The sequence below is a fragment of the Malurus melanocephalus genome, unplaced genomic scaffold (genome assembly GCF_030028575.1).
Source record: "Malurus melanocephalus ecotype Western Australia unplaced genomic scaffold, MMel_1.1 scaffold_276, whole genome shotgun sequence".
NCBI lineage: Eukaryota > Metazoa > Chordata > Aves > Passeriformes > Maluridae > Malurus > Malurus melanocephalus.
This window is the reverse complement of record NW_026623508.1, coordinates 771,470-790,650: the sequence shown is the minus strand read 5'-3', so window position 1 is coordinate 790,650 and position 19,181 is coordinate 771,470. Positions and strand designations below refer to the sequence as shown.

General features: G+C 39.2%; 1 protein-coding gene across 2 annotated transcripts in view; it reads left to right on the top strand.

The window, feature by feature from the left end:
- Positions 1-19,181, top strand: part of GALNTL6 (polypeptide N-acetylgalactosaminyltransferase like 6) — a 70,729-nt gene that overhangs the window by 40,286 nt on the left and 11,262 nt on the right. For both annotated transcript variants that reach the window (XM_057376267.1, XM_057376268.1), the window contains exons 4-5: positions 9,676-9,897; positions 17,381-17,497. In XM_057376267.1, coding sequence (XP_057232250.1) covers positions 9,676-9,897; positions 17,381-17,497 — 339 coding nt within the window. The remainder of the gene's footprint in view (positions 1-9,675; positions 9,898-17,380; positions 17,498-19,181) is intronic.

Genomic DNA, 19,181 nt, shown 5'->3' with positions numbered 1-19,181 from the left:
CATTTTTCTATAGGATATGCAGAGATGAACAYAGTTTCAGAGTATATCTACAGAATTTCCTTTTCTCACAGGTATTTTACACAGCATTTTAGCACCAACTACAGAACACTAGTGCATTAGGCCTTTTTGAATGGAAGGGCAATCCCACTGAAGTTCAAATTGGATGCTAACCCAGCAGTGTAGTGAATCCTAACCTTAAACTGAGTTCCTCCCTGCCTGCCAGAACATGGGATGCCAGAGCATGGTGATCCTCTGACCCATCAGGAGCAAGCAGAATGATATTTCTCTCATTGTACGGTGTCAATAAATTGGAAYAGTGTCAGGAATTCAACTGGTAAATGTGGGCTCAGATTCCCACCTGAGCCATTGGCTCAGCCTTTTTTGTGTGACTTCAAAAGGGATCTTCAAAGAAAATTATTGTAACTGCACCATCTGGTGCTCTGACCACTTTTGCATTTTTGTCAGAGCATCCTTTAATGTAATGACTGTTTTGGTCTATTRTTTACCATCAGCAAACAATATATGGGAGTTTCTTGAAGCAGCCCATGAACATTTTCTATTCTGTTTCCAGGCATATTAAAGAACCAGGAGAATCAGTTAGGTAATGGCTAAATTTTCTCATGACCAGAGTACAAATGGGTAGATGTGGCATTACTGGTACTTTTGCAGTCACCTCTGTAGCACAAAAGACTGTAGCAAAAAGTCAGTTATGATTCAGCAATCACAGTAAACAGCGACAGTGTCAGCTTAGAACAGGCAAATGATTTAGGAATCAAGCAAGAATCACCTTATGGGAACAGCACAGCTATTATATATGATAACTAGGATTATTGCACAATATAGCTGTTATGTTTCCATTGTAATATTTTTCAGTAAGAGATAAATTCATTATTAATTAAACTAAGGTCTCAAACAGAGCATTTACCAAGAAAATACTTAAATTATTATCCTTGAATTTGTCAAGGCTTTTGGCATTGTCTTTCACAGTATCCTCATTGGCAAACTCAAAGAGTGTTGGTCAGATGAGTGGACAGTGAGGTGGCTAGAGGGCTGGCTCCATGAGGAGGWATGGCAGATCCTACAGCGTTGTAATCAGTGGCACAGGGTCTAGTTGGAGGCCTGTCACTGTCACTGGGCCCAGAATTGTTTAACTTATTCATTCWTTCAGAATTAATGAGTGAAGGGGCAGATGACTTCTCAGCAAATTCACTGACAGCACAAAGCTGGGAGGAGTGGCCAGAGTGCTACCCTTCAGAGGGACCTCAACAGATTGGAGAGATAGGCAGAGAGGAACCCACTGAAATACAGCAAAGGCAAATGCAGGGTCCTGCACGTGGGGAGGGAATAACCCCATGCTCCAKCACAGGCTGGGGGCTGAGCTGCTGGGAAGCAGTTTGTAAAGAAGGACCCAGGCTGTCTATGAGCCAGCAGTGAGACCTCGTGGCCAAGAAGGCAAATGATGTCCTGGGGTGCATTAGGAAGAGCATTCCAGCAGGTTGAGGGAGATGATCCTGGCCCTCTACCCAGCCCTGGTGAGGCACATCTGGAGGGCTGTGTCCAGTTCTGGGCTCCTCAGTGCAAGAGAGGAGGAACTGGAGCTCCTGTTGAGAGGGCACCAAAAATAACTGAGGGATTGGAGCACCTCTCTTATGATGAAAGGCTGAAARAGCTGGGCCTGTTCAGTCATGAGAAGTCATGACTGAGAAGTGACATCAATATCTGTCAGTATCTGAAGGGAAGGTCCCAAGAGGATGGAGCCAGGCTCTGCTCAGGGGTCCCCAGCAATAGGACAAGAGGCAATGGGCARGAACTGATGAATGGATAGTTCCACCTGAACATAAGGAAGCACTTTACTGTGCAGGTGACCTTGTTTTACAGGTTGTCCAGAAAGGCTGTGGAGTGTGCCTCACTGGAGATACTCAAGAACCATCTGGACACAATCCTGTGCAATGTGCTCTAAGATGACTCTGTTTGAGGGTTGTAGGACCAGATGACCCTCTATGGTGCCTTCCAACCTGACCCATTTTGTGATTCTTTGRTCTTATAATCCTTTAAACAGAAAAGTCAAAGTCTTTTTTAGTATTATTTTTCAATGTTTTCTCCAATCTGAGTAGAAATTTTACTTATGATAGACATCTTAGCTACCCAAAAAGAGCACAAAGAAGATGGAGAACTAGATATTTTTGGACAATTACTACATCAAAGTGGTGTCAGTACTTGTGAGGATTTTCTCCATAGGCTAGCACTGGAATCCAAGTTACAAGGCTGAAGAAATCTGTTTGGATAGATCACAGATCTTCAGGCTTAGCTGCAGGGATGGGCTAAAGTCTGTATAGGTATGTACAGCAAGCATGGCAGCAGCCTGCAAATTTGTGGTGATGTTTTTAGAGTGTCACTCTGTGTTCCACAGCTCCCTCACAGCCACAGARCTGGGGACAGGCAGCATCCTCACTAGGACTGGCAATATGAGTGTCCCCAAACCTTGCAGATTGGCCTCAAGTGAGACAAAGTTGTAGATTTTCCAATGCATGGTGCTAAATTACTATTTTTGTGTGTCTGGTGGAGATGCAAACTTTTATAGAGAGAATGAAATCCTGTGTGTTTTCAGATGACATCTGTGGAATTTCAGTTCTAAGTATTTGCAGACTACTGGCTGAAAATAAATAGTCTCTTCCTTCTCTGCCAGCTGTGCTAACTCTTAGAAGATTTATTTATATACAACACCAGCTTTGTCACCTAGTTAGAATACTGTCTTCCATGCAAATGCATTTCTTTTATACCTGCAGACATCTCTTTGGTTGGTTGGATTTGGTTGGGTTTGGGGCTTTTTTAATAGAAACATTGCTGAAATGAAACCCAGTTAGGTATAAAGGACCAAAATAAGATACCCAAGAGGGGGAAATATTGACAGAGCATAGCACTGAGTAAATTTAAAGAGTTAGGGGAGAAGGGGAAAGGTATGAAACCCCCATTGAGACTTAACTGATGTGGGCAGATTAGGTATTGAGACCTGAGCAACACAAGACTCTGATTAGCTTCCAGGAAATATTTTATTCCTTTTCCACAGTAGAAATACACAGAAATGATAAATGGTTGTTCTGACATTGATGGAAGGACCTCTGCACAAAACTGAGGGTACCGTTTTTCTTCTTGTGAGTGCTTTATACCCTGCTGCTTCTGGCATACTAATCCATACTTGTTGGATGAGCTCCTCCAGTCATACTTTGTTCCCTTCTCTGTCATGATTCATTGTAACATTATGCTACAGATATTCCAAAGGCACACAAAGTATCGTTGTCTTGGTTGRATGGATCCCAATGCACTTTTTAAATACATTTTGTGTAAAACAAACTGTATATTATATTATTTCCAGCCAAATAAAATAAGGCTGTTTCCAGAGGTAAACAGGGCACCCATTCTGAAGTAGCAACAACACTGTGCTTCACAAAACAGAAATGGAAAAATTTAAATTAGAAAAATGAGGTAGGTGAACAGAAAATAATCCCATTGGTATTTTCCTAGGAAGAAAAAGAGATTAATATGTCTGTTATTGCTGAGATTGTTGTGTTATTCTTGGCAAGTAAACAGTAATATCCCTCTCACATTTCACAACCAAAATACAGTCGGGCCTCAGATGGGCTCTGGTGAYTAATATTTGATTGTCATAATTCAAAGGGATTTTTGATGTTCTGACTAGCATGACAAATAAGACTGCACCAGCTGGTGACATCCAGCTTCCTGGAAAATCTAGAGATTAAATGCAGGACAATAGGAACTCATTACAGGATAGAAATGTTCCAGTAGTAGTTTAATATTGACAAAAGTAAAGTCTGTTGATAGAGATCAAGGTTTCACGCAGTGAGATAGACACAAAAGCAGAAAAAAACAGGTCATGCAGATGAAGAGAAACAAACAGTAGAGCCATTGTGCTCCTTTAGTGACACCTGATAAAAATCTTTAGAACACCTGGAGAAGCTAAGAAAAGGAATTACATTGTTATATTAGTTCAGCTGCTGCATCAAAAACATTAATTGGAAAARATGTACCTTAGGATGGAGGTGTGCTGGCTCTCAATACAGCTCAGGAGCTTTAAGTGTTGCCATCACAATCCAGCACACCAGCCACAGTTACGAAATGAGGAGCTATCCCCCTCATATTGGGGACTAATCTGGTTAAACCTGGCTTAGAGCTAATATTTATGGACCTGTCATTTGACATGTTCCTGCCTTACCCTGCTTTTCCATTCACATGGCCAGTGTCTGCTTTCTTCTCATTGAGTAATGTCACGTCTCTTGAAAATGACAGGTGATCTTGCTTAAAAAGAAGGAACAGTCATTTGATCACAGAGATGTATCTTCCCTACTCATTGAACAAAATGGCCCGTGAAAAGGTTTTCTTTTTTTTTTTTCAAATGCAGAAGTCCTCATTTGTCTCTCTCGGGTTGATTTAAACTCTTTTATTGGAGTCTARCACACTGGCTTTGGCTGGGATAGATTTAATTTCCTTGAGAGTGGCTAGGGGCTGTGTTTGGGATGAGTGCTGAAAACTGTTATCAAGGTAGAGATGTTTTCCTTATTGCTGAGCTTGCACAGGGTCAAGGCCTTTTCTGCTCCTTGCACCAGCTCCCGCACCAAGCAGGGTGAGGAGCTGGGAAGAGACACAGCTGGGACAGCTGATCCCAACTAACCACAGGGATAATCCATATCATATGGCACAGGCTCAGTATACAAAGCAGAGGAAAAAGAAGAGGGGGTGCATTTGGAGTGATAGTGTTTGTCCTCCCAAGTCACTGTTAGGTTTGGAGCCCAGCTTTCCTGGAGATGCCTGAACACCTGCCTGTCCACGGGAAGTGGTGAATCAATTCCTTGTTTGGCTTTGCTTGTGTGCACAGCTTTTACTTTCCCTAAAAAAGTGCCTTCATTTCAACTCTTGAGTTCTCTCACTCTTCAGATTCTCTCTCCCACCCCTTTTAGGGGGTCTGAGTGAGTGGCTGTGTGCTGCTTGTCAGCTGAGGTTAAACCATGACATCCATGTATAAGTGGCATTGTAACTTACTGTCTTGTGTACTATTTTTGAGTAAAAATATAAAGCAAAATCACAGTCTTAAATGTGTGAGTTCATAGAAACTTAAGTAAAACTCTTCTAAATGTAAGCCCAGTGGTAAAGAATTTACCAGAGATTTTAACAGTGATTAAAATTATGTCAAGAATGCGTAAATGAGCAACTGATGACAGCTGATGATTCAGTCTTAGTGTGGTTGCTGTCACTGTTGTATTCATCTCACAGTTTCTTTGTGACAGCTGTCGTAACCTTACATATAGAAATATGCATCTACTAAAATACCACTGGGCCTTACTTATTCTCATACAGAAATTTTTCACTGAAAATGACAAAAGAGAGAACAGATTGGCATTGGTTTTCTTGGATAGGTCCTGAGAAACTCCTCAGATGTCCATCTAAAGTCCCTATGACTTTTTGTATTGTGTGTCAATTCGTGTAACTAATTAATATTTAATTTATCTTAATTTAGTTAGTTTTATTTAATATTTTCCTTTTTTTTTTCCTATTAAGAGTAACCAATCTGGACATCTGTAGCCTTGCAATGAATTTGTCAACCAAGCTAAGCTACGCTATTTTCAGCTGTAGAAACATGTTGTCAAGCATTGGAACAGGCTGCCCGGGGAAGTGGTTGAGTCACCGTCCCTGGAGGTATTTAAAAGGCATGCACATGTGGCACTTAGGGACATGATTTAGGGGTGGACTTGGCAGTGCTGGGTTAATGGCTGGACTCAATGATCTTTGAGGTCAGTTTGAATCTAAATGATTCTTCGATTCTATTTTTCATTTTTTTCCTTTCCACATGCATTTACATGAGATGTTCAGATTGAATCCAAACAAGAGTGATCTACCAAAACTGATTCTTCCTACAGTGATATTTGAAGCCATGTGACAAAGCGGCATTTAAAGGAGTTTTCTGTGGAAGATAACATAAAGAGTAACAGGAGACAGAAATCAAGAAGATTCAAATCTATCTCTTGTTTGTTCTAAATTCTTCATAGATTAGTTTCACTTGAGAAGTAACTGTCTCATGATGATGAAAACAAAACGAATGCTTAAATGATGCTATAAGATGTTCACAAAATGCCACCTCCTCTGGTAGGCTCTTAAAATCCCTTGACATGCAAGTTCTGTGGCAGTATACACACACACTGAGTAAATTCATATCAAAGTCAAACTGCTTAAAGCCTGGTTTACAGCTAGACTCTCTCAAGATTGGGTAACTATTCAAGACCATTCCCACTTGTGGGGCTTAATGAGACATGTTCAGATKCTACCTACGTCACCTAAGGGTCAGGCTGGGAGGAACCATCCACTATGTCAGATATTCACCCAGATGATGGGAATGGCATCTCTGGAAGACTTGTAAGGACTTGAAAGCACATCATTACCTTACAGTAAATCATTTGATTGGTAGGCCTTAAAGTGTTCAGAGATAGGAGCCATTATTGGGGTTGTGCTCTTCATAGAGGATGAGTAAAAGCCCAGAATCTCACTGCTATAATTTGCAGAGAAGAGTCATGATCCTGAGAGGTTCTCTGCAACTTATCGTGCTGGTAGACAGCTACAGAATGGAGATTTTCAGCTTACCAGATCACTCATCTCATCTTGAAAAGCCTTGAACATTTTCATTCCAGGAACATGCTGTGTTAGCACATTCTAAATAAGAGTGTAAATGATGTTTGCCGTTTTTTGTGCAAAGTTGCAGTAGACCAGCTTTCAGTGCAGCAGCTCTTCCTGACTGCATTCAATTTGAGTATGGGGGTTTTACTACTAGTCTGGACATATTTATGTTAAAAGGAAATGTGGGGATTACTGAGCTTATATAGTGGTAATAAGGGTAAGAAATGCTAACTGAGGCTAACTGAGGTCAACAAACATCTTTAACACTAAATTGTTTAGATGCTGAGTGCTTGCTTCCTAGTAACACCTTCAGAAAGAGCCTCTCACTGCTCCAGAACAGAATGTTCCTTTCTGTCATGTTCATAAGTAGTCTGGAGATTTAGAGCTAGCAAATCAAGAGTTTRTCTTTTTCAAAACAAACCTATTGAAATTCAGAGGGCTGCCTCATCAGGGTTTGGCTTATGACATCAATGTATAAACATAGTAAGGACAATATACAAGTTCATTGCAGGCAATTTTTAGCATATGTTGGAAAGAATGATCTTAGAAGAACCAGGAAGCAAATTTTTAAATAGATTTGTCCAAGATAACCTATCTGATACTTGGAGAATGGTGGGAAGACCTGACTCTTTTTTTAATACAATATTTTGGTGGATTTGCACACAAACACACACAAAACCCAAACAGTTATAAAGGTCTTAGTGGAACATAAAAGGTTTTTGAGTGGTGACTTAGAATTCTGAGTTACTGATCAGGTCTAATATCAAGATTTTGTTGGGCTCATGTTTKATCAGCCACAATCATCTAAAGCAAAATGCAATCCTTTTGGTGCAGTCAAGTAACTACAAAAACAAACTCCATCAGAGACTATTCTTAATATTGGTGGGGTAAGTTCCTGCAAGAGTTAACTTGAATTTTTCTTTCCTAATAGAGTATTTTTTACTGTACTTCTACTGTATGACTCTTTTTACCATATGATTTAATATTTTAAATATGAAAAAACTATCAGATAAAGTGATTGCACAAAGATATTTTATAGAACAATCCTGAACTGCATTTGCATTGTAGCAAATGAGGTATACAGCATTGCAGTGAAAGATATGCTAAAAATCACACATGCTTTTTGTTTAATGTTCCTAATCATATTTTCTTTTTGCCTCATGTACAAAATCTCATCACATAGTATTTTTGCGTGTCAGAAAATTTCCGTGTTACAGTTTTTCTGCCAGAAAGGTGAGATTGTCATTTAGATTATGTTGTTGAATTCTTTTCTGCTTTTCTTTGTCCTACCYAGTTCCTCTATTCTTGAATTCTAATTTCTTGTGATGTTATTAAGGTTATTGTGAAATTGCAACACAAGTTAAACTTATGTGGGGCACAAGCCATTTCTGAATAGGGATATGAGTGTTGTGAATTCCACACTGCTTTAATGTTACTTGCTTTATCCCTGCAGGTTTTAACATATTTGCTTCATAGARAAAGAGCACATAGAAACTTACCTTGCAGTGTCAGCTAGAAGTACTTCCTTTGTTCTGCATCTTGTTCTCTTTGTATTCAGATAAGCCTTATTAGTTCAGAGACATTTAGTTTATGTGGATTAATAAAATTTAGGAAAGGAATTTTGCAGTGAATATTGAAGGCAAGTCAGAGTATGAATCCAGCTTACTTAGATGCAGARAATATTCGGAAAAGAAACATTACCTTATGTTGATGATAATCAGATGTATGTTGTTCTCCAGCATATYACAGAGTGAATCTCAGCATTTTGCAGTTAGTGTTCTATAAAAAGAATATTATATAACTTGATTTTCTTGTTTATACAAACAAAGCAATAAGAACACCCTCCTGTCTCAATGTTATCCAGAGAGATGTTGCTTTGTTGGTGGGATAAAAGGTTATTGGGCAGCTGTGGAAATACAGAATAGACTAAGCCCAGACTCCACTACAACATCTGCATATAAATTTGTGGAGTGTGTTGCAGGAGGAATTTTAAAAACAAAAATCAGAAAAAAAGGCCCCCTTCTTGGTGGTAAATAACAATAAAATATTGTCTTGTATATGTGTCTGCAGTATACACTGAATTTTCCTTGCAATGTTATTTATTTTATAATTTGAGTCAGCTATTGTAATTAATTTGAATAAATTCTTATGCAGCAAAATAGGTAATTCTGTTTCCTATAAAATGCCAATAAAATTAAAGTTGGTAGAACACAAGCCAGAACCGGGTTTCATGAAACCTAAATAGTCTTGAATATGTTTGTAGGGTGAGTGAGTGCAGAAAGCCACAGGTTGTTGTACCTCTCCCAGGGCAACTCCCCTTCAGGGGCATGTGATAGCCTTGCCCAGAACTTACTAGCATGGCAACACAGCAAAGCTTCCAGTCCAGCTGGTTGTGCAAAACCAGCTGTGAGATGGGGCAGAGCAAGCTCATGGCTGCTTGTCCCCAAACATGCACATGTAAGACCTGACCCTAAAATTTAGGTAGGAATTGCTACATGCCTAAGCATTATCATGACAGATTGAAATTCAGATGCCTTTCAAATGCAAAGTGAAAAACATCAGAAGGAATAATTTGAAACAKTCTTCCACATATTAGGTCTGAACTAACAGGGAAAAAACAGGTACCAATRTAAGCAGCTGAAAGAAAATTTCTGTTCAACATCCATCATTAATCAAAAACCCATGTGAAGAATATGCATAAAGAATACRAGGAAAAATAAGATGTTCAACAGACAGAAGACTGTATCTTACAGAAGCAGCAGTAAAGGAGGGTACTTAACACACTGTAGCATTTGCTCAACACTGTAATGAAGATAGCATATGGTTACTGATACATGTGTAGGTTTTAAGACTGAGAAATCAGACCAGMTAAGCTTAAGAGTTGTGTGGAATGCTGATTTCTTGTTTTGTTTTGTTTAGAATTTTCCTTGATTTGCATATTATTGACACAAAGCATGAAGAAATTAWTGTTTGCTTTTKTTTTGTGACTTGCAGAACCTGAAGCGTGTGGCAGAGACATGGATGGATGAGTTTGCAGAGTACATTTACCAGCGACGGCCTGAGTACAGACATCTCTCAACTGGTGACATCTCTGCCCAGAAGGAGCTGCGCAAGCACCTGAAGTGTAAAGATTTCAAATGGTTCATGGCTGCAGTGGCTTGGGATGTCCCCAAATATTACCCTCCTGTGGAGCCTCCACCTGCTGCCTGGGGGGAGGTGAGGAATAGATCAAATTTAAATGAGTCTAGCATTTTAGATTGTGGGAAAAGAAAATTATTAAATCAGAGTAAACCTGATGCTAAGTAGTGTTACKAAGGAAGTTCACAATGGGTTGAAACAATCCCTGAACAATCCCTGTCATGTCCTAAAACTATCACTGTCACATTTGTAACTCATTACAGCTTTGTGTAGAGAGGGCACACGATGTATGCACAGTGAGGACAGGAATGAGGAAAAGAGTATGTAGCACTCATTACTGCATGTCACAAGAAGATTTTGGATTCAGAGAATCACCTCAGTAAAAAGGAAGGTCTGAAGTTGGTGTTTGGGGTTTTCCTGCATATCTACTTGTATATCTCCTCCTATCCTTACAAGGACAATCCTGTGCAKGTGGAGTTAGGTTTGCTCACTTGAGAAATGTGACAAGCAAGGCCTGGATACTTTCCTTTTAAAAAAGACTGATTTTGYTTAGCTGTTCTTTGCATTCTGTAGGTGCTGTCATCACTGAGTACCAGTAGCAGATAAATAGTTTCTGCATTGATGGATAAGGGGAGGGAGAGACCACAAAAGAGAAGCCAATATCTGAGCATCACTGCAGAGCAGGGGATGAGGAAACAGCTCGCTGCAAATCTTCACCTGTGATCAAAGATATTCTGCATTCAGACCTCTCTGAAGAGTAGAGCTRTAGCAAATGTTACTTTGACTGTTTTGTGCAGAAGAAATGAGAATACAAGGAGTGCAGGGAAATTAAATTATTTCCTTACTTGCCCTGAAAAATTGCTGCGACCTTTGCCCCCAAGAACTACAGCTTCACTCCACTGATAGGTTGCATGCAGAGGGCTTTTACCTTTCAATTCATTAAGATATATAAAGAAGGCTTCACTCTTCCAGTGTGTTGTGCTACTTTCTTAAAAACCATAGGAATATTTGTATTGTGAATTCTAGCCTTCTCTGTTTTTTCAGGAGATTTTCTTAGGGCTCTCAGAAAATTAATTTTCATGTTTGAAACCAAAGGATGAAGTTGAAACTTTGACCAAAACATTTGCTAAAATCAGACACAAGTCTGCATATTCCCAGTGGTCAAGACCAGACCATAGACTTCTAAACAAATGTACATCYACAATTTTTCAGAATTTCGTTTTAGAAAAGCAAATTATCTCATAATGAGATTTTTTAAATAACTTTCTGTGGTACTAGCAATCCTTAATTCTTCTTTGTAAGATTTTTATATAACATCTCCCTACATAATTACATCTTTACAGACATTCAGGAAAACTCCAGTTTATATGTGTCTTACTGTCTGATGCTTCTTGGCATAATGAATTCTTTTGTTGTTAAACTTTCTTCTTTTTTGGTGCTGCTGCCCATGCTGTATGAGATGAATGTGTACCAAAAGGTAAGGCATTTATCAGTAGAAGTCAGGGTGGATCAGGTTGCTGTGACTGCTACAGTGATCTTCCTTCACCRTCTTCCACATGAATACATGTGTGTTCTTGGGGGACTGTGATCAGGAGATGTGTAATTTCTCTGGCCAGCTGGACAATCCTTGACTCAATCAAGTGGGTCTAAGAGGAGGAGCTTATGATTCAGGTATTCATTTTTTCACAGCAATATTAATATAATCTGTGCATAAACCCAAGTATTTTTAAAAGTAAATTAAAAATCATATCATTGGTTTTAAAKCTGTACCTTAAAAGCACTTGCTAAGTTCTTAGGAAGGACATGAAGACCAAAGATCTTCTTTTTTGTCTAAAACATACTTTCTCTAAAATAACAAGAACAGAACTTTCAGCCCTACTATTCTTATTTTTCCTGAGTCTGTCACATTCCTGTGCAGTTTTAATTAATTTTTTGGCATTTGTGAGGAACTTGAAAAAACTTGAAGGTCAATAGCTGTGAGAAGCTGAAAGAGGGAAGCAGACTGTATTGTTACTGCTTTGTAGGAATCACACAGCTCAAGAAACCTTGCTGATTATACACACCAAAAGCCTGTGCCAACACTGACTGTYGTTTAGTACCCTCTGTGCTTCCATTTGGAAATACTTTACATCTGCTTGCCTATGCCAGTCTGAGAAACAGTGAACAATGAAGTACTCAAACAAGTTTGCCTCTAGTATTTTGAGATCTAACTAGTAAAAGCATGTGGTGTGAAAGCAGATGTCTCACAAACAGCCTCTGCTCAACTCCTCTTTTTTTGCACACACTTTTATTTAAAATCTGATTCTTATATTTCTTGACAAAATCTGTTTATGATGGAACAGAAGGACATTTTGAAAACAAAAAGCAATCTTTTTTACTACGCTTGTCATGGCCTTATCTCTTCTGTGTGTTTGTGCCTTTTGTCCTTGTAGCTGGCAGGATGTACATTCCCTTGATTATCTGTTCTGCCTTGTAACATCTGAAATATGTGCAGTAAAGCAAAGTAACAGCAAATCCAGAGAGATTAAGGTTGGTGAGACTGTCAGTTCTGTATTTGAATGAGGTAACTGTATTTTTTTGCACTATGGAAAAGGAGAAAGTTTTCAATTAGGTTTTGTTCTTATTCTTTTGAATATATTGGGAAGTTTGGTACCAGTTGAAAACAGTAATACCTATCCCATGCTCTTTCTAAGACAGAATAATTTATTTGTAGTGTGTATATTTGAAGTTCTACTACTTAAAACAACAGATGTGAATTGGACACCAGATGTTTTCTTAGGAAGTACTCATGAATCTACAAGCTATGATCCAGCATGAATATATTGTGCAGATATCACAGCTTCTAATATCTTTGAAAATACATCTTACAGTAAATCAGTCATATAATATCAGACATTGCCATTTCTTTTAGATTTCATGAGTCCTATAATCAAGGTGATGCAAAAAAAAAAAAAAACTCAAAAGGGAGTTATTTAAGCTTGGCTTCACTTGCTGTTACATGAACTTGAATGATTTAATGAAGAAGTGTCTCAGTCACTGCAGCAGCACTAAGCTGTAGAACCTGAAAGTACTCCTTTCTCGACCCCAAACTCATGGATTTTACAGAACTGTTCTACAGCACTGACATGAAAATGTCACACATTAAGTCAAGCAGCACATTTGAAGAAATATAAAAGCCTAAGAACTCACTAGCTTCTCTTTCTATTATTTTCCTTGTTTTAAAAAGTGTCATCCTCATACCCTTAATGAGTCAATCTGAGCCCAGCAAGCGTCACACGTCTGTTGTACAAAAGCAATATARCCCTACTCTGCACAGAGTGTTGCACAGCTGGACTGTTCAAATTCTTTTATCAGGATCAACGTCACACTGGATAAGAGTCTCCTTTTTCTTCAGCAAGGTCTTTGGCAGTGCTTGACTTCTTTACCTTTGACTTTTGCTTTTTTATTGCTCACACAAAGGATAAATACTTCTAAAATTACTATGTATCAGTTGACAGAAGTGGTTCATTTTTCCATATTTGATCCATAGACATTGATGGCCCTAGGGTTATCTGAGAATGTAAGCAGTGCACTATAACTGGCTCTAAGTGCTGCTTCAACAAAAACAGTAACATAAATGGATATTTCCAATGTCTTCTACGAGTTACAGCCATTTTCTTATTYAAGGCATTCAATCAGACGTACAGAAAGTATTATATAAAATGATAGCATCAAGGTGCCTCTCTAGTTGCTGCATCCCTGASGATTGTCCCAACACCATCTCCACAGTCATCATTCACAGATGACCATATTGAACATACACCCGTTTTAGATTGCTACACTTTCCCTCTTTCTGCTTTTGGCACCATTTCATGTCATAATGAGCATGCAGGGCAGCTCTCAGCACCCCCAGGAACTGGCCTCTCCCTCTCCAGCTCACTGCACTTGGGCCCTAGGAAGGCTGACGTGTACCTGGGTGACAGCCTGGCTCCTGTGCAGGCAGGGCAAGGCTGCAGGAGCCRGACACTGTCTCAATAGCAAGTCTTTCAGGAACTCATTTGCCTGGGAAGAGTTGTAGAGTTTTAGAATTACCAAAGAACATTGGTCAGTATAACTGCTGGGCTCTGGGAAGCTGCATTCTCGATGCTTCTATACTTCATCTGCTCTCTGTAAGGACTACAGTGCCCATAGTCCCAAAGTGAGTTAGGATGGCATTTCAAGAACTAAGAATGTATAATGGCTTACAGGTAGTGTCCTGTGSTTTTGTTGGAATTTATTTAATTCTGAAGCAATCTTTAGTATCATCACTAACCATCCTTGTCAGTCCATACGTCAAAGTCCTTGGAGACATTCTTTTCTTGTACGCTTATCTGTGTGTGTGAATGATGGTATTTAAGGCTGAGCAAATAAGTTTTGTATGTAGCAACTCAATGGCCTACCTGCATGGCTGATAAAATCTGTCTTCTGATCTATAAAATTGCATAAATATGAATGTTGGAAATGTGTTAGGATCACTAGATATTTGTTTTCTAGTTGTAATTCATAACCTCAAAAATCTTTAACCCATCGTGCTGTGTGACTGGAGACAAGGCAGTTCAAATGCATATTGGTGTATAAATGAGAAAAARAAAAAAAAAAAAAAAAAAGCCCCTGTACTTCTGCTTTCCTTTCTTCATCCATGGAAACATCTTAGGGGATTTGCACGCTGTGTGGTGTTGATACTTGGCAGAACGTTCCCTGTGGCTCTGGCATGGTGGCTCAGTTCAGTTTCTAGCAACTGCCAAGGCCACACAAAAGCGCTGGAGAACAAAAGCAGAGACTTGACTGAAATGCCTTATTACAAAAGGAAAACAAAAAACAAATCATGACTCCTCTGCAGCTGAAAATATAAAACTAAAAAAAGGATTAGCTAACATATGAACTGGAAAAAAAMCAGGAAAAACTAACTCAARCAAACCTTTCAGGAGCAGAGGGAAGAGAGGAGGAAATAATGAAAGAGACAGATTCCAGCACTGAAGGAAYTAAGTGTAGCTTCAGCTCAAGCCTTTTCCAGAAATGGACTGAACACATTTACTGCACAGTCCAAATGACAGAGACTGGGATGGAGCAATGCCATCGAGACAAAATTATGAAGGCCTTTTAATGCAATAAACATTAATTGGACATGGAGTGTATTCACTGTCATTTTACAATTCTGAATCACATAAATATACCCAATTATTAATGGCAGTTATTAGCAGCTCCATTTTAATTAACTTGCATGCTGTAAGAATTGATCTGATTTTTCATTTAATTTTCTATTAGACCAGAAATCTTTATCTATACAATGGAAATTTAATTGCCTTGAGAAATGACTGAACATTCTCCAAGAAAAATTATATTTGGARTAAGTATTTCACATGAAACTTGAAAAATATTACATCAAATTCTATTCCCCTCATTATTCTTTCCTGCCTTTTTTGCTGGGTGATGTGAAAATTAAGGTTGTTGAGAACTAACCACCTTTCATCTTTTTTATTGTGGAGCTGCCCAGTGTTGGGTTTCTGCATCTGGTGGTGTGTATGAACAGCTAGTGTTTTACCTCATCTTTAGCAATTTTTATTTTATTGAAAAAATATCCTAGGACTAGGCTTGTCCAAGTTTAAAAAAAAAAAAAAAAAAAAAAAAAAAAAAAAAAGCTTGTCTGAGCTCTGGTGAAGGATTAAAGGTTCCTGTAAGCAGTTGCTCAAACTGATGGTCCCCCAGCTTTTGCCCAGTCTGCCTTTCCTAAGTTAAGCAAATGCACTGTCGCAGAAGGGAAGACTCGGACCACTCAATATGAGTGGTAAAGCAAACTTCAACTTTATTCGTGTCACACACTGGTTATCTATGCTCATAGTTAATTATGCCTACTTGCTACAATATTATTAGCTAAGCACAGAAAGTTACATTCTCRTTTCACTCCCCTCTTYGGTTCTTTCCCAATCTCTCAAAAACMTCCTGACCTTGACTATTCTTAGTGCTTTCATCCTGCAACATATCAAAAACATTCTGTCTTTGAACACTCTGGACACACACATCCTGCAATGTTTCCCATTATCAACACAGAGGCCCAATGTTGCCCCTGAGCAATATTTTCAGTTATTAATGCAAAGGCCTAAAATTTGCTAGCACCCAGTTTGCTTGCACAAGCCTTCCAGGGAGCTAAGTCCCTTTTCATTAAGCCATTCTGCAACAATGCACCTCCTAAAACCATTCCTGAAGGTGACAATTTTTACATTTTCTCCACTACCTGTTGCTTACCCATCTGTGTAAATCTTTCTTGATCTTGCTTGACAACTCAATCCCACTCCCCCAGATTTAAAAAAAKAGTAGCTCGGGCATGTGTCTTGCATGAGGATTTCCCTCCTCACAATATTTCATGCAATGCCGAGAAGTTTTCTATCTTTAGGATCTGTATGAGGTATTCAGTTCTGATGTGTACATTTCTCTGGCATATTATGGCAATAGCAGTGACTTCCAAAGTATTTTTCATGAAAAAACACAAATGACTACTCAATTGCATCTCCATTCAGCATCTAGGTTTTTTTGGTTTTTTTTTTTTAAATAAGGATCAAAGTAGTATCCACAATGTCAAAATATGTGCCTGCTTTCTATATATTATACATATAGAATTTGTGTGTGTTTCCATGCAGGTATGTTGCACTTTGATTACTYATTTTCTGCTTTTCTCGTTGAGAGGGAAAGTTTTTTGAAGAAAGAGTTTTCATTATGAAGGTGTCTAAAGGATTTTTAAGTAGCCCAACTAAGGTATTCAAGAAGAAATGTGCATGTATTTGCAAAACAAAGTTAGGATTTTGCTCTTTTTGGAGGCATTGGGCAAATCTTACTTTTCAACCCAATGTTTCAAAGAAAATATATGTGGCAGCAGTAGTACATAACTGGTATGTTTGATAGCCACAGATTACTTATTATTCAGTTGCTTCAGCCTCAAGAATGGGATTTTCCTTTTAAGAACAAGTTACACTGCAGTGTTTGCAGCAGGCATGCAGAAGGAACCTCCATGAGTAAGCACATGTTTCCGTACAGATTTATTAAGTACTTTTTAATTTTATGCACTTCAGGGAATAATGTGCGACCTTATCTACAATGGTGTTATTGTGTCAAAGTAAGACCATGGATTGGAACATGGTATTCCTAAATTTTGAATGCATTTTGCTCCAATGCCTGGGAGAGACTCGTACAGAAATCAGTTCCTTCTAACACTGGTGATCTTTCTTGCTCTCATAGGAAGGAAGAAGCAGTCACATAAGCTTTGAACTTCTCAGACATTTTCCTCTTAGTTTTTTGCATGAAGATATTTCATAAGAGCTACCTTTCATTTATTAAGCAGAATATTTCAAACTTTGCTCCTGAAGCTGCTCCTATAAAGAGTAGTTCATTCCAGCACATGGCTCTCTACCTTGTAAAAAGTAATTCCTACCAGTTTTACATAACTGACGGTCAATCTCAAGCCCTTCGAAGCTAAACTCCTAACCCCCTGATGTTGAAAGCTCTATTCTGCAGCCCAGTTTAATGTGAAATATTGCTCTTGGTTTTGCAGATTCGAAACGTGGCAGCCAACCTCTGTGTGGACAGTAAACACGGAGCCACGGGGACTGAGCTGAGGCTGGACATCTGTGTGAAGGATGGCTCAGAACGAACATGGTCACATGAGCAGGTATTTTTATAGTGGAAAGAGAAAATCAGGGTAACATTGTTGCTTCTCTTTTTCAGTTTTTAAACATTTTTCTGAGCACTTCTCCTTTTCTTAAGATAAAACACACTGTAAAAATAATTTGTGAATGACTACTGAMCTTAATGGCATTTACAAAGTATTCCTTATTATAACCTCAGAAATTCCAACAGCCACCTGGACTGTCTTCATGTCCAAAAGGAATTGCAATGCTCAGAGAACTTTTTGATGCCCTGTTCTTACCCTCTGTGTCATGAAAAYATGTTGATTTTAGTTGAGTTACCTGAAAATATTTTAAATATAGTACAAGGCCTTGTAAAGCTCTAATCATAGTCTGCTTTTATGCTTTCATCACAATAAGCTGTTATATTTTAAACAAATATGAGGTATAAGTGAGACAAATAGGTAAAAGCAAGCAAAAAAGCATTTCAAAAGACAAGCAGTTATAAAGACTCAAACCTTTTGTTTAGGTTGGTTAGGTAGAAAATTATTAGTTCTCAGGAGTATGGAGGAAAAGAGCTCTGATTCTTACTCACTGTCAGTGCTGAAAGGGATCATGACTTGCAGGCCACGGGTCTGGCCAATGTGAGCAGAGAACCTAGATGAAAAGTACAACCTAACTGTTTATTAGCAAATTTAGCAAGCATGTCTTTCACAGGAAAAGGTCTCAGATTAGTAAAAGATTCCTAATGCTGAGAAGAAGAATTGACCAGGCAGTCCCTCATGGCACTTTGTAAAAACTTAAAAGCTCAGGAGAGGAGTTCTGAGGGGTATTTGAAGTGCTGAGGTCAAGAAATCATGCTCTGAGGATACTGAGAAATGCAGGAGAAGTACAAGTGCAYGAAACCGAGAAGTTGAAAGATTATGTCAATTTAGGTAAGTGCCAACACGGTAAAAAAGGAAGTTGCTGAAAGAAGACTTCTTCAGATAGCTACCAAAGAATAATGCATGGGGATAGGGTGCCAAGACTAGATAAATATAATTGTTTTGTTTCTGAAAGACATCCAGTAATTCAAGGAGTTAACTGAAGGAAGTTGCATGGTCCATTTTAGACCATCGCAGCGTTCTCTCGTTTCAAAATCTGCAAAGCTCCAAACCCTCCTCAAGAAGGGAGGGGGGAATGCTGAGACGGCCAGAGATGAGAAGGGAGGAAAAGAAGTTGGATGAAAAGGTGAGAAGGAAAAAAAGCTGAGAAAATGGAGACTTGAAATATCCTTTGAAAAAGTAAAGGCTTAGACAAAAGGGAAATAACACAAAGGAAAAAGGTCGTTAGGGAGGAATCCGTGTTTCAGCGTACTCCAGGGTGCTGCAACGTTTGAGATCAGATGGATACAAAAGTCTTACTAAGGACGCAAAGTGACTTAATGAAAATGAGTAGGTGAAGCTGGCACGAAGGCAGTTCAACCAGCCAGCTCCTCAGATCCCAGAATCAGAGCTAGGAAGCCTCAAACACTTCGGTGCTTGACGTGTGCCCCAGGCACAGCACGAATTGTCGCTGCCGGGCTGCTGGAGAACAGCGCATACCGTCGCACTGTCGGAGAGTGTAGAAAACTTTCCGGGAGCACCTCAGCCCTGCGGCTGTGCGGCAGGCTTGTGCCCGGCGTGGCTGCGCTGCGGCGGGCAGGCAGCAGAGGGCAGCGCGGCCCAGCTGAGCGCGCCCGCCGCGGGA